Here is a 13,631-nt window from a genome sequence, read left to right as displayed (position 1 = left end):
ACGGAGTATAACTACTTGGTATGAAGTTGGTCTTATACAAGTTTTTGTACCGCTCTTATCCTTTTGGACCTCCGTAGTTGGGTGGTTTTACCACGTTTTATTTGTCCACCAATCAGTGATGACCACCGCTCTATTTCCATCCCCGGAGGAACACACTTTATTCAAAAGTTTTGGACCAAAAGAATAACCTCCTTCATTGACACATTCTTCTCCGTTACTATGACAAAAGAATAACCCTTTCATCGATACATTCTTCTCCGTTACTATGCCTATTTATTTTCTGCAATATATTAAGCCTATGTTAAAAAAAACTAAAAAAACTATGACTTTCTTTTGGAATGGAAAAAAATGACACAAATACGCAACAAAGATAGGCGGATAGCGTAAATGAGAAGCAGAAAATAATAATTGAATGGAAGATATTACTGCCAATAAATATACTACGTACTTAATATCTCATCAAAAATAAATTAGCCAAAATTAGTGGATAGAATTTGCAAATTGTATAAGTAGGGGACGCTGACCTGATACTCCCTTCTTCACAGGTTATCTTCTGCCTAAGCACTCTCGACTCGACTCGACTCGAGAATATCGTACTCCGTAATACTCTTCAGAAGTTCTACTTCCCTTTAAATGGAGGAAGTTGCTTACCTAATCTTCCCTAGGTAAGTAGAACTTTCCATGGAAATTCTAATTTCCTATGATCAACCAAACAAGAATGCTCAATCCCTAAGAAGTTAAAACATATGAAAATTGCAAATAAAAAAAAAAACTATTCCATAAATTAATATAAATAAAATAAATTATTTTATTAACATGTAGACATTCCAACTTAAAAATCACGGCTCCGTCACTATACAAGTATAGTATAGTACTCCGTATTACAGCACTCCATTTCTCAACGAGTATTACAACATGCTTTGTTCATCATGTACTATATACTCCGTAATTCCAATATTCTCTCTCCTGCTTTCCTTTTCCCCGCTTTCTGTCTAACACCGAATCTAATCGATCAATGAAATTCCATTTCTAACACCGCGTACTCTCTCACCTCCTCATTCTTCTTCTTCATCTGCTCTCTTTCTCTCTCCTAAATTCCTTCTTTCTCCGCCATATTCCCCCAATTCTGAGGTCCTTTTCGTGAATTCTCCCCCTTTTCTCGCCGCAGTTTCTTCCCCAGGTAAATCCAATTTCGCTGCTTTTTTCTGAATCCCCCTTTTTTTGTTTAAGTTTTCTCGAATTCGTATTTTTATGGGGTTTTCTGCAAGTAATTGTTGAAATTGGGTGACAATTAGTCGTGGTCTTTGTGAAAACTTTCTTTGATTAGGTTCTTGTTGTTCAACCCTAACTTGATTCGCTTTTCTGCTGTTGCTGCAAATTTCCCTACCTTTTTCTTTAATAATTGACATGTGTTGGTTATGAAGCCTATTATAGATCTTAATTACTGTTTCATTTATTTATTTTTGTGAAATTTGGGCTAATTCTTTCAATTGGGTTGCTATTATGTTTATCAAATGAGAAATTAATTGGTGTGGGATAGTTAGCAAATCTTTTGGCAAGAAAGTTGTTTAAGTATGATTGTTTTAAATTTGATTAGTCTTTTGTGACGTAGATGCAGAAAACTTCACTAAAGATTGTGATTTCCAATTTCTATGTAAGCGAATTTTAGCTTGTATTGAGGTATGATTGTAATTTTTCATTTCAATGATTATAAAGTGTGAACAAGAATTTGAGTGGTTGTAGAAAGTGAGCGACTTTTCATTGCGAAAGAAGTTACTTCAGTATGAATTCTTGTAATCATGATTAGACTAACCCGGAACGTGGGAAAAACTTTCCTGATAAATGTGATATTACCCTTTCGTTTTATGCTGAGGGTTTTCTTGTTTGCATAATACTTGGTGTGGTTTTTCAGTGGATAGTCATTTTAGGAATATATGTAATGCTTTCTGTCGTGGTTGGCTATATCCTAGTAAACAGTTCTTGTTAAATTGAAGAGTCTCTTTACATATTTAGAGTCATTTTTGCTTTCGCTGTTCTAAAGTTACTCCCTTGGTCAATGTTTTAGGCGGTGAGGATGTCAACTCCTGCAAGGAAGAGATTGATGAGGGATTTCAAGCGCCTGCAGCAAGACCCACCAGCTGGGATTAGTGGTGCCCCCCAAGATAATAACATTATGCTATGGAATGCTGTTATATTCGGGTAGGCTAAAATCATTTACATATCTTTTTCTGGTGGAATTTGTTAATCTGCAAGCTCAAAGCATACGCATTGGTCTAATTACTTTTTCTTTTTTGATTTGAATGCAGTCCTGATGACACCCCTTGGGATGGAGGTAATCAGAAGTTCTGAAGCAATTTGAGTTCATGTGGATTATTCATGTCATAGTTTGGTTATGATTCTTAGTTTGCTTGTTGGCTTTACTTATATCTTCTGCTGTGTACAACCACACATGCTGAATATGTTGTTCCAAACTTTATGCCACTTGTCAACATTCCGTTGTGTAGAAGATCTCTTCTTTCCGATTTTATCTTTTACCATTCATAATACATTTAACCATAACCTTTGCATCACCACCACAAACATCTTTTGAACGTGATATTTCTTAACAACCCAATTAAACCAACCCATGCAGCAAACTCTGTTGCACACCCTGTTAATAGCACTCCTAGAACATGGAAATGACCTTCTTAACTTTATTTTTCTTCTCACTTTTAGTCACGATAATGATTAAGCTTTGATATTGTTCCTTAACTGCTCCAGTCTCTAACTGAGTGGATGACTTATTCATGGGATATATGGTCTTTGTACTCATTAAAAAACATTCTACTTTGTATTTGTTAATGATATGATGTTCTTGTATATCTGGCTGGTCCCTGGTGGTCGTTTTGTTGTTTTAATAGTTATTCACCGTTTCCTACTCTGTGTATAGTAGCATTGCAAATGTGTTCTATTGAGGAAAGGATCTAAGGCGTATCTAGTTATTAATGGACAATGCTTTTTCATTGTCAGAGATGTATAGAGTATTTTAGAGAAAAAGGCTTTTGGAGATGTGCTTTACGAAGCTTTTGGTTTGTTTTTAACAAAAAGTTTCCAAAATTATTCTGTATGTTGGTGTTATTTTACAGACTTGCATAACTTTATGTACTCATTCTATCTCGACTTATTTTCTGTAATTATTTTCAGGCACGTTCAAATTGACACTGCAGTTTTCTGAGGACTACCCAAATAAGCCTCCTACAGTCCGCTTTGTGTCCCGGATGTTTCACCCAAATAGTAAGTCACTAATTCTATATTTGTTGTCCTGTTTGATAACACTATTCATGTTTTAGTTGTATTCACTGCTCAGTGTGCTATTGCTGCTCTGCTTAGTTATAGTAAGGTGCCAGTTCTGGTGCCTGATGTTTTATCTGGAGGCTAGAGCCTTTTTTCTGTATAATTGTATCACACACGTTGTTTTTGTTTTAAACGCTGTTAATCCATCACATCTATGTTATACTTCCTCCATTTTTTGTTTAGTTGTGATGTTTCTAATTTTTTGCGCTATTCACATAATGTAATTTGACTGTCATTAGGGATTTATATTTAAGTAAAAAAATATTGTCATTTGAAATCTTGTTAAATTCATCTCAATATAACTTTTTTATACTCCCTCCGTCCCGGAATACTCGACCCGGTTTGACCGGCATAGAGTTTAAGGGACTTGAATTGACTTATTTAATTTAATAGGTAGTAGTTGATAGTGGGGTATTATTTTAATGTAGTTAGTGGGAGGTGGGTTAAGAGGTGGGGTTGGGGGAGAGTAGGAGTTGAATTTTTAATTATTTTTTGTATGGAGTAGGGGGTAGGTGGGTTAATAGGGGTGGAGTGAGAAATAATATAATATTGTTAGAATATTTCCATTTTTAGAAACAGGTCAAGTATTAAGGGACGGCCCGATAAGGAAAACAGGTCAGGTATTCCGGGACGGAGGGAGTAATTTTTACTTATTGGTATTTGGTAATTGAAGATATCAAGTTGAAGTTATACACTGGCAAGTGCGAAAGTGGAAGTGTTGCAACTAATAAAAAATAGATGAAGTACAATTTTTTAACTTTTAGGTGCCTGTGCAAAAGAATGTTAAATGAATCAGGCTTTTAAGTGATACAGTCTACATCAGCTGAAGGTACAATATCATGGAATATTTAGGTAGAGGCAGGATTTTGTTAATTGATTTGAAGCAGGATTTTGACCCTTATATGATTATATCATAATACATGGAAGTAACCTAATACCTATAAAAAAAATGCTGTGTGTTGCTTCATTGTACTTCGACTAGCTTGTTTTATGATGATTGTTTCAAGATGATCTTGCATGGAGTATGTGATGATTGAAAACTTCATACTTATTTCTTAGTTGCAAAGCAGCAATTATACTTTATTCTTATTTTAGTTTGTTGGCTTCAGCTTACTAAAAGATTTATGTATTTTAAGGTTTTTGCTGCAATTTTCCTATTCTTCTTATTCAAATAAACAACTTGCTGAAGCTGATTTCTTGATCCGAAAGGAGTAAATCCATCTGTAACTTGGTTCTTTAGCTGCTTTTGACTTTCTTTTGCATGTACTTGGTTGTCTGTACCTGTGGTTTATATAAGTGAACAAACCTGCCAATTTCCTGTTCTAACCTTATCTGTATGTGTGTTTTTTTTGGGTGGGAATTTATTAGTTTATGCAGATGGAAGTATCTGTCTTGACATCCTACAAAACCAATGGAGTCCCATTTATGATGTTGCTGCTATCCTAACGTCAATTCAGGTAACAAGTTAGCCTTGAGGAATTTCTTGGGATTTTAGGCACATATTTATAATTAGTATCTTTTGTTTATAGTAGTAATTAGTATTTTCTTTTCCATGCTTGTGATTCACTGAACAGTTCATTTTGATCCATTTTGAGAAAGAGTGAAAAAGTGTGTTGAAATGGTTTTATTCAAATAAATATTTCTGATTTGTACATGTGGACTTGGGTTCTTCATTCTTCAATCATGTAGTGCAATTTGCAATCGCAGGTGGTCTACCTCTCTTTGAGTCAGACCACCTATAGCAATATAAGTCTGTTTTTGTTTACAGTGTAGTGTCGTTTTTGTTTTATAAGTCCTCTCTTTGAGTCTTAATACCTGTGGCAATACAGTTCCTCTCACATATTGGAAGTATGGAATGATATGTTAGTGTGCATTGGTTGCATTTGAGAGAATAGTTGGTAATGGTGGCTCGAGTATAAGAACTTCTCTATGTTCATGTAAGTATGTAACGAGCTATAGGAGAGTTTTAGCTTTTGAATCCTCGTTCTATCTAGTGCTTTAAGAACCTCCAAGTATAGAGAGGTATTTTTTTTATACAGGATACTCTGAACTCTGAAGATGAGAAGGGTGTTTGTTTTTCAGAAGTGCACTTCCTCGAGTAACCTGAATATGGGAAATGGGATGAGATTGACCTTAAAACTTAAGAATTCGCTGGAAATAGAGGTGTACTGCGGTGCCTTGTTGTATATATTGCTTTCAATTTTCCACGAAACTTTTGAGGAAGTGGGTTATGAAGATCCGCAAGGCTGACGATTAATTTTTAATAGGTATATCTAGTAATCAGATTGACCTAAGAGGGTTGATTTGTCTAAGGTTGGAGTCTGTTGGTCTTTATTGGGGTGGTCACTCTGGAGTTTTCTTCTTTTCTCTTTTGTGAGTATATAACTTGTTAGGCCAAGACTCCACTATAGGCCCTCCATGGTCAGTTGGTTTATATTTGGTTTTGTAATTGCGGTTCCTTCTAAGCATGCGTAATTGCAATTGCTTCTTGTATGCTACGGAGTACACTTGAAATAGTTTCTATGGTTTGTTAGAGGGGCATAAAGTTATTTATTGGAGTTACTGTGGGATTTTTATTGTTCATTGACATCTAAAGCTTCAGGAACCTTTCTAGAAATCTTCTGCTGATTTGTTATGACGGTGGTGCTTTGTGCTCTTATTTCAAGTTACTTATTTTATTCTTACACATCTTTTTTTACGAGGATGATTTATTTACTCGTATAAGGTTTGAGAATGGATCAAGCTAATGAATTCTTCTAGTGCCCTTGAATAAAAAGGAAAATTGTCATGGGGAAAGAATTCTAAGTGAACAATCGCAAATAGGATTCAATTAATTTTTTGTTAGAATTGTGCTTAATCGGTACTAGGAGGTTTAGGGTCTGCTGTTGATGGGTGTCGGTCTTAGGTGCAAAGACTTTGTGCTGAACGAGGTAGGATGTTTTGGGTTCAGATGAAAGTATATATGCTATGGTGCTTGCCTGCTTTCTAGTCGCCATGCTCTGTGAACACGTGAAATTCTAAGTAGCCATCTATTCTTTCATTCCAGTTCAGACAAAAGGTTTGGCACAAATTGTTGAATAATGAATAATAAATTAGGAAATGACGAGTATTTGCAATCTATTCATTCTCAAGTAATCACATACTATATCAAAACCTTTTATAGGCTCATTAATCACACAACATTACTGAAAGTTAGCACCGTAAGCAAAAAATGGAATTGCCCATAAACCCAATGACGAAATGCATACACTGACCGTGTCCCCAAAACTAAGGATTGGCAATTTGAGCATTACTTTCTAACAAGAAGTTGCAATGTTAAATGTGTTAATTTTAAATTTTAGTTGCTGCAGAAGACTCACTGAGGTCGGTTTGTGTAAAAGCTTTCCATGAATGCTTGTTTTTTGAAGGTTTGTAGGATAAGAATGGTTGGAATCTATTTTATACGACCGTATCAAGAAGAAACATTTTGTAAAAACCAAGGGAAGTGTTGGCAGTCAACTTGGATCATTTTAACCTTTAATGCTTTGCAGTAATCGTGTTGGGGTTTTTTTCAAACAGGACATGCGCTAGATTAAATAAATTGTTGGATACTTTTTTAGAGGAGGTGAAAATGCTACCCCTTTTTGCCTCAAAATAGAATGTTGAGGTCAACCTTGCAAGTTTTGGCCATTTCAATGTGTCGTCGTTAAATTCGACGATCAAAAGTTAGTAAGCTTTGATCATAAAATAAGTACAGCTTCATATTTGTTACAGAGCTTGTTCGAGTCAATGTTCAAGAGAATGTAGCACCAAGAGACCAAGGGTTTTTTGTGTTAGGGGGTTTTGAGATTTTATGATAAACTAGTTTGAGAACATAAAGATAGCCTTTTTTATGGTTTATCCGCCATCCTACACAGATAGAGAGGCAAAACTGGTTTCGGAGGATCTTTTTCGCACCTATTGTGCTTTGTTGACTTGTTGTTGTTATTGTTTTCTATTACTCGCTATGAATTTTAGGTGTGGTTTGAGCTTCATATGTGATTCTTGCATTTCTAGCTAAAATAAAGCTCAACTAATGCCTTTGTTTTGCTTAATTTGATGCTATACTAAGTATGTTATATTTGTCATTCAGCTTCTTAAGCAATATGGGTTTCATCCCTTCCTCACTCACCTGACTTGGTGTGTTGTTTACAGTCTTTGCTATGTGATCCGAACCCAAACTCTCCTGCAAATTCAGAAGCTGCACGGATGTTCAGTGAGAACAAGCGTGAATATAATAGGAGAGTGCGTGAGATAGTCGAGCAGAGTTGGACTGCTGATTAATCCCTGCTGATGAAGTGTATGCATTGTATCTGAGAATGAAGAATTGGGTCCTTAAGTTGCATGTATGGCTCATTTGAGCAAGACTGTGTTAGATTGTTGCCTTACTGCTTGAATCTTGACTTAGCAATAAAATTCTTATTGTTCTTTAGGTGTGAGAATTGAGATCTTATCCCAAATCCAGATGCTATTTGTTAATTTATAGATTATAAATTCATAATCAACATAGACAATTCCCAATTCTGAAAGTTAAAACCCATTGTTTATGTCCTGTGATTGGTAATTGTTATAGCTGACCGGCGAATGTTATGGTTAAAGTCTTGGGGGTGTAATCTAAAACCTGGGACTAAATTTCGCTTATACCACTGTCTGATGTATAGTTTTTTTGTGTGTGTGTGTGTTAGCACACGGTTCACCCTTAGGGCACGCTTGGATTGGGTGTAATGAATTATGGGGGTAATAAAAGTCAAATCACCATAATAAAAGGACAATGAAGGTGAATTGAGGTGGTTGCAAGGAGGGTGGTGTGGTAGTATTGTGATGAGAAGTCGTGATAGTGGTGGTGTTGTGAGGAGAAGGGAGGAAGAGGGGAAGTAATTACCCCCCATATGAGGGTAATAATCACCCTAGTGGGATGGTGGGTAACTATTCTTCCTATGATGAGGGTATTTGTTCCCCCTTCCCTTTTATTTTCTTCTTGCCAACAATAGCTTGTTCCCTTTGCCACCACTTCATCCCCTCATCATCACCTTTAATTACCTTAGTTAGACTTTTATTAACCCTTTAATACATTACCCTCAATCCAAGCATGCCCTTAAGGGTAATCTGGATTCAGGCGAGTTCTGGGTGGATAGGTTCCAGTCCCCTCCCAATTGTTGTTGTATAGTTCTCTGTATGTCATAGTAGTTGGTTAATATCGTTGTTGTATAGTAACCTGCTCTGGAATGATGACTGTCATAGTAGGTTGCCATGTGTGATGTGCGTAGAATAGTACTCGTTATTTGCTATTGTCACAACATATCTACCACTACAATTTTTGTTTTTTTTTGTTTCTTGTTTCATATGATGCTCAAAGTCTGGTAACGACCCATGATAATGCACCCAATATCCCATCTTATCAACACAAAGGGAGGTCGGTTTTGGGGCGTGCCGTGTGACTGTGTAAACCATGGAACAGAGCCGTTAAATTTCAGATATAATATAATTAGTTTCCTAAATATTAACAAAAATAAAATTGAAGCAATGGGGTTGTTCTGTAACCCTCAAGGTCATGGGTTCGATTTTGAACAAGCGAAGACACTCATGACAATGAGACTTGAGCCATTATTCAATCATTGTATCAGTATTTTGTTCTAAGATCTCATTCCTGCAAAATCATGAAACATCGATGTTGTTTGTAGCTTGAACTCCATCATGTTGATCTTAATTAAATAGATTGCTATATTATTTGCAAATTTTCAGGATTCCCATTTTATTACGACTTACAAGTACCAATAGCTAATAGGTAATAGGAGTATTAACTTTTTTTGAACAAGGCTACTACTATATTACAGAATACAGAGATTTGTGAAGTTGAAATTAACTCATATTTACGGACTTAGGCATACATCACTTATGCAACCCAAGATTTCCGCTATTAAGAGCAAGATTTCCACTGCTGGTCCATGTTTGTTGTGCCTGAATCGAGTACTGCAAATGCCATACAACATCTTCCATTGGAGGCCGTCTGCTTGGATCGTTGCACAGGCAGTTGATAGCGAGTTCAACAGCTGTTTTGATTGACTGATATGCATATGTACCCCTCATTGACAGGTCAATCGCATGCTGAAGTGCTGATGCTGATTCTGCTAAACTCCTTTCCAGCTACAAAATCAAATTAAGATGCCCAACAATAAGAAAAGACAAGTTGGTTATGATTGAATCAAATCCCTTTCACAAAGAATAGCATCTGTAAGGAAAGTTCTGAGCAGAAGAAAGTACCTCTTGCTTTAACTCATTGACTTGGGTTTCTGATGTTATCTGTCTACCAGTTAGTAACTCAAGCAGGATCACACCAACTTGGTAAACGTCATCCTTATCCGGGTTTGCAGCATGTTGGCCATTTGGGGTGTCTACCTGCAAAGTAAAAACCAATTAACCAGTTGATGAAATACAGTTAATGAAATGAGGCTGATTAGTTGAACTGTAATTTTCTTAGCATACTCAATTAGTTACCTTGTAAGGCAAGGGAATCCTATAGTTGCTGACTTTTGGAGTGAGGCTTTCATCCAACAAGATATTCTTAATACTCAATTCATTTCCAAATACTCCTGGTACAATTCCTGTGTGCAGGAAGTGAACTCCTCTTGCAATTCCCATTGAGATTGTCATTCTCTGAGGCCACTTTAGACGATCTTTTCTTCTCCAATCTGAGCAGAAAAAACAGTTAAAATTTCTTGTAAGAAATATAACTATCGGCGTAAAAGTTTAAAAAACAATTTGTATGAATTTACCTGTCAAATGTTCTCTCAACGAACCATTTGTTACATGCTCGAAAACAACAAAGATCGTGCTACCCTGATGACGTTCCTTATATGTAACTACACAGTGTCCTAGAACGCAGACCAGATTTTGATGTCTTAACTGTGATATTACTTCTAACTGCTGTTTCAAAGCCTTGGATGAATGCTTCTCTTTCACTTTTATACATCTGACCAAAATTGCTGAGCCGCCTTGAAGCAAACCTCTATAAATCTGTAAACACAATGGTTTTACCAGTTAGCTGATAATTCTAGTTTCTTACTTCTGAAACAAAAGCATGAATCTGGACAGTAATTTTACCTGTCCCTGAGACCCTTCTGCAACCAAGTTTACACTGTCAAAGTTGTTTGTTGCTTCTTCCAGTTCTTGTAAAGTAAATGACTGGTAGGATGGAAGACCAAGGGTTGGCATCCTCATCGATTTCGGCCCATACTCTATCAAGATAAAACCATGTACACTAATTAGGATTCTTTCTTTGTTAATTCATGCTATAAGCTTTAATTTCACTGATGGGGATTCTTTCTTAAGCATTCCTGATTCTTTCTGTGGGGTCTTGTGTCATCATTGATCCAAAATCATGTTTTTCAATCTTGTTTCTAACTCATAGTTCTAATAATTTCAGATCAAGTTCAAAAACTATATAGTACAAAAATTGATCCTAAGACAGCAAAAACTCAGACAAAATTTAATCTTCTATAAAAACAAAAAAAAACATGATTATTTTGCCAAAAGAGAGTGAATTCTTACTTGAATCAACAACGGGAGAGGGGCGAGTTGACTTATCATACTTGTTTAAGTACTCAGCATCTCTTGATTTCGTTTTGTAGATCAACCAGATCAAAGAAACAACAGTACCAGCTAACAGAAGAGTCCCACCAATAATACCAAATATCAACCCAAATTTAATCCCAGAATTTTCCTGATCATGTACACTGTTCTTCTTCTTAGGAGGTGGGATCACAGCAAGAGCTTGCCTCTGACAGAATTTAGCTGGGTGCTGAAACCTCGAACCAGAAAGACAATTCCACACACTCAACACCTTCCTATACTTCCCAGATTCTGACCCAACACAGCTTGGAAGCTGCCCAACCAACAGGTTTCGAGAAATATCAACAAACCATAGTCTCTTCCCACAGGTGGTGCTCTTAGGGAGCTCACCAGTAAGCTGGTTTTCTGCCAAGTTAAGGTACCATAGAGCAGGAAGAGATAACATGGAACCCGGTACCGGCCCGATAAGATTGTTTGAGGATGCATCAAATCTTTGAAGCTGATTAAAGGTTTTGATGTCGGAAGGAATTTGAGACCTTAAAGAGTTGTTTCTCAATATTATGCTCACTACATTGCTTCCTAATGAAGGGAAATCTGGTCCTAATTTGTTGTTGCTCAAGTCGAGTTCTTGAAGAACTTGTAAGCTACTTAAATCAGGGACATTTCCACTCAACAAATTATCAGACAACACAATGCTTCTTAAGCTTTTCATGGAGGATATTTGTGATGGGATTTCGCCATAGATGAAATTCGCGCTTACATTGAGAACTTCAAGTGTGTGAAACCTGCTGATCTTTGCTGGTAAATTTCCCCAAATACCCAGTGAAACTAAGGAAAGTTTTTTCAATGCAGTGAGTTTTGTGATAACAGTGAACAATGAATCAAGTGAAAATTTCTCTGACAAAGTTTGCTGAGAAACAGCAAATTTGCCACCTGATAAAGGGTTTGAGGTTTGTGAAGGTGAAGTTCTGTTCCCAATGACAGTTAATTCTGTTATATGCCCATTTGAACATACTACTATAACAGAAGGTGAAGGTGGCTGGTAGCAAAAATCAGTCCATTGTTGCCATGATTTCAGAGATTCTGGGTATTCTAGATACTTTTGAAGTTGAAGAAGGATTCTTGCTTCTGCAGGATTTACCTGTGCTTCTGATATCGAGACGAATCCAACAAGAATCGAAGCGATATAACATAAACTGAAACAAACCCAGAACTTGAAATTCTTATTCATCTTCAATCTCTGGGTAGTTTTCTGTTTTTCTAAAAATTTGTGGGTTCAACTCAAACAGCCATAAAATTGGCAAAAAAAAAACAGAGGAAAACTGAGCAAAACCAGAACAAAATTGTGAAAAAAGGAATAAAAATGTCCCCTTCAAGAATAAAAATCTTGTAATTTGTTTATTTGGGAATTGCTTCAAAAATTTCCCAGAATATTTTTTGATCAAAATTCTGTCAAGAAACTGTGATAGCTGAGGAGTAAATGTGCCAACCAACTAAAGCTGATATACTTACATAAACATTTATTATCAGAACCAACTAACCCAGTTTGTTTGTTTCTTTACATAAACATACACAGTTTTTAAATTAAATTTTTAGAGAAAATTAAAGAGCTCAAATTTCTAAACAGAGTTAAAACAGAGGAATTATTATAAATATTCAGTACAAAATATTAAAAAAAAAAAAAGTTTGGAAAATGAGTAAAATGGTGAGTGACCTGAGTGTGATAGTTTGCCAATCTGTCAAAGCACTAAAGAAGGTAGTGGAACAGTTGCTAGGTTTGATCCTCTGCACCAGAGTCTACCTTAAGAAATGTGAATGTGGGTGATTAAGAGTTAATCACCGTCCGATTTAGTTTTAATCAGGAAAGTCAAACATTGGATGCAGTCTTGTTAGATCTTAAGGGGTTTGATTAAATTTACTATTGGTAGAACTTGGAGGTGGAGGTATCTGGAAGCACGTGATATGATCATGCAAGTATCATGAAGCTAAAATAAGTAATTAAATTAAGGAGTAGTGGTTATATTAACGTTACTGCTAATCATTCAGTGTGTTGACTCTAGACTCTAAAGTGTAAAGTGCTAAACAAGGTTTTATGAGGTTTTGATTACACCGAATAACATCGATACAATCGGCTAATATAATCAACTGGTCAAATTAGCTATTAAGCGATAACTACTCCATCCATTTAAAAATATACACCTCGTTTTGTTATCATGAAACAACTCAAAAGAATAGATAAACGGTTTTATTTAGGGATAATGATTTTTTTTTTTTTTAAGATAAAGTTCAAAAATAATTCGTCATTTTGTAATTTTGTGAATGTCTTAGGCGAATGTTCAACACAATGTGGGTATATAAAGTTAAACAATACACTATTGACTATTGAGTATGATGATGGTGGTGGAACAATCTCTAGAAATATCTGATTAAGATTTAAGACATTCAAATTTTTGTCATACGGTACAAAAATGTCATTTCACGTTGAAAATAACATTTTTGTATAATTTCTACCCCGCATTAATGTACGGAGTAGAAAATAAGGATGTATATGGTTTACTATGATATATGGAGTAGTAGTAATATCTATCGTGTAATTATTGTATATGCTTAACAGTTAACAGGTACAGAGTACACCTTAAACTACCAATGATGTCTTGGCCTAGTGGTTAAGACTGAGGGCCTGTGTACAATAGGTCTCAGGTTCGAATCCC

General features: G+C 35.9%; 2 protein-coding genes across 2 annotated transcripts; one reads left to right on the top strand and one right to left on the bottom strand.

The window, feature by feature from the left end:
• The first annotated feature begins 899 nt into the window (after nt 1-899).
• LOC110784470 (ubiquitin-conjugating enzyme E2 2) lies at nt 900-7,793 on the top strand. The gene is made up of 6 exons (XM_021988924.2): nt 900-1,180; nt 2,066-2,199; nt 2,307-2,332; nt 3,184-3,273; nt 4,702-4,790; nt 7,507-7,793. The coding sequence occupies exons 2-6, from the start codon at nt 2,075-2,077 to the stop codon at nt 7,633-7,635; spliced, it is 459 nt and encodes a 152-aa protein (XP_021844616.1). The 5' UTR covers nt 900-1,180; nt 2,066-2,074; the 3' UTR covers nt 7,636-7,793.
• Nucleotides 7,794-9,054: 1,261 nt separating this feature from the next.
• On the bottom strand, nt 9,055-12,879 carry LOC110784469 (probable LRR receptor-like serine/threonine-protein kinase At1g14390). Its single transcript, XM_021988923.2, has 6 exons — nt 10,900-12,879; nt 10,453-10,586; nt 10,125-10,365; nt 9,847-10,040; nt 9,613-9,747; nt 9,055-9,495 (listed from the first exon to the last, which is right to left on the bottom strand). The coding sequence occupies exons 1-6, from the start codon at nt 12,149-12,151 to the stop codon at nt 9,241-9,243; spliced, it is 2,211 nt and encodes a 736-aa protein (XP_021844615.2). The 5' UTR covers nt 12,152-12,879; the 3' UTR covers nt 9,055-9,240.
• Between the last annotated feature and the right edge of the window lie 752 nt (nt 12,880-13,631).

This window comes from Spinacia oleracea, chromosome 1 (assembly GCF_020520425.1).
Source record: "Spinacia oleracea cultivar Varoflay chromosome 1, BTI_SOV_V1, whole genome shotgun sequence".
NCBI lineage: Eukaryota > Viridiplantae > Streptophyta > Magnoliopsida > Caryophyllales > Amaranthaceae > Spinacia > Spinacia oleracea.
The sequence above is the reverse complement of the archived record's forward strand: the minus strand, read 5'-3'. Positions and strand labels throughout refer to the sequence as shown.

Bases quoted from the DNA above. Each gene is read 5' to 3' on its own strand.
- LOC110784469 (XM_021988923.2), bottom strand. From the start codon at position 12,151: ATGAATAAGAATTTCAAGTTCTGGGTTTGTTTCAGTTTATGTTATATC. The intron at 10,041-10,124 runs GTAAATTCATAC...TTTTCTGCTCAG, and splicing joins GTTGAGAGAACATTTGACAG to ATTGGAGAAGAAAAGATCGT. The intron at 9,496-9,612 runs GTACTTTCTTCT...TTGATTTTGTAG, and splicing joins TCAATGAGTTAAAGCAAGAG to CTGGAAAGGAGTTTAGCAGA.
- LOC110784470 (XM_021988924.2), top strand. From the start codon at position 2,075: ATGTCAACTCCTGCAAGGAAGAGATTGATGAGGGATTTCAAGCGCCTG. The intron at 2,200-2,306 runs GTAGGCTAAAAT...ATTTGAATGCAG, and splicing joins TGGAATGCTGTTATATTCGG to TCCTGATGACACCCCTTGGG. The intron at 4,791-7,506 runs GTAACAAGTTAG...TGTTGTTTACAG, and splicing joins CTATCCTAACGTCAATTCAG to TCTTTGCTATGTGATCCGAA.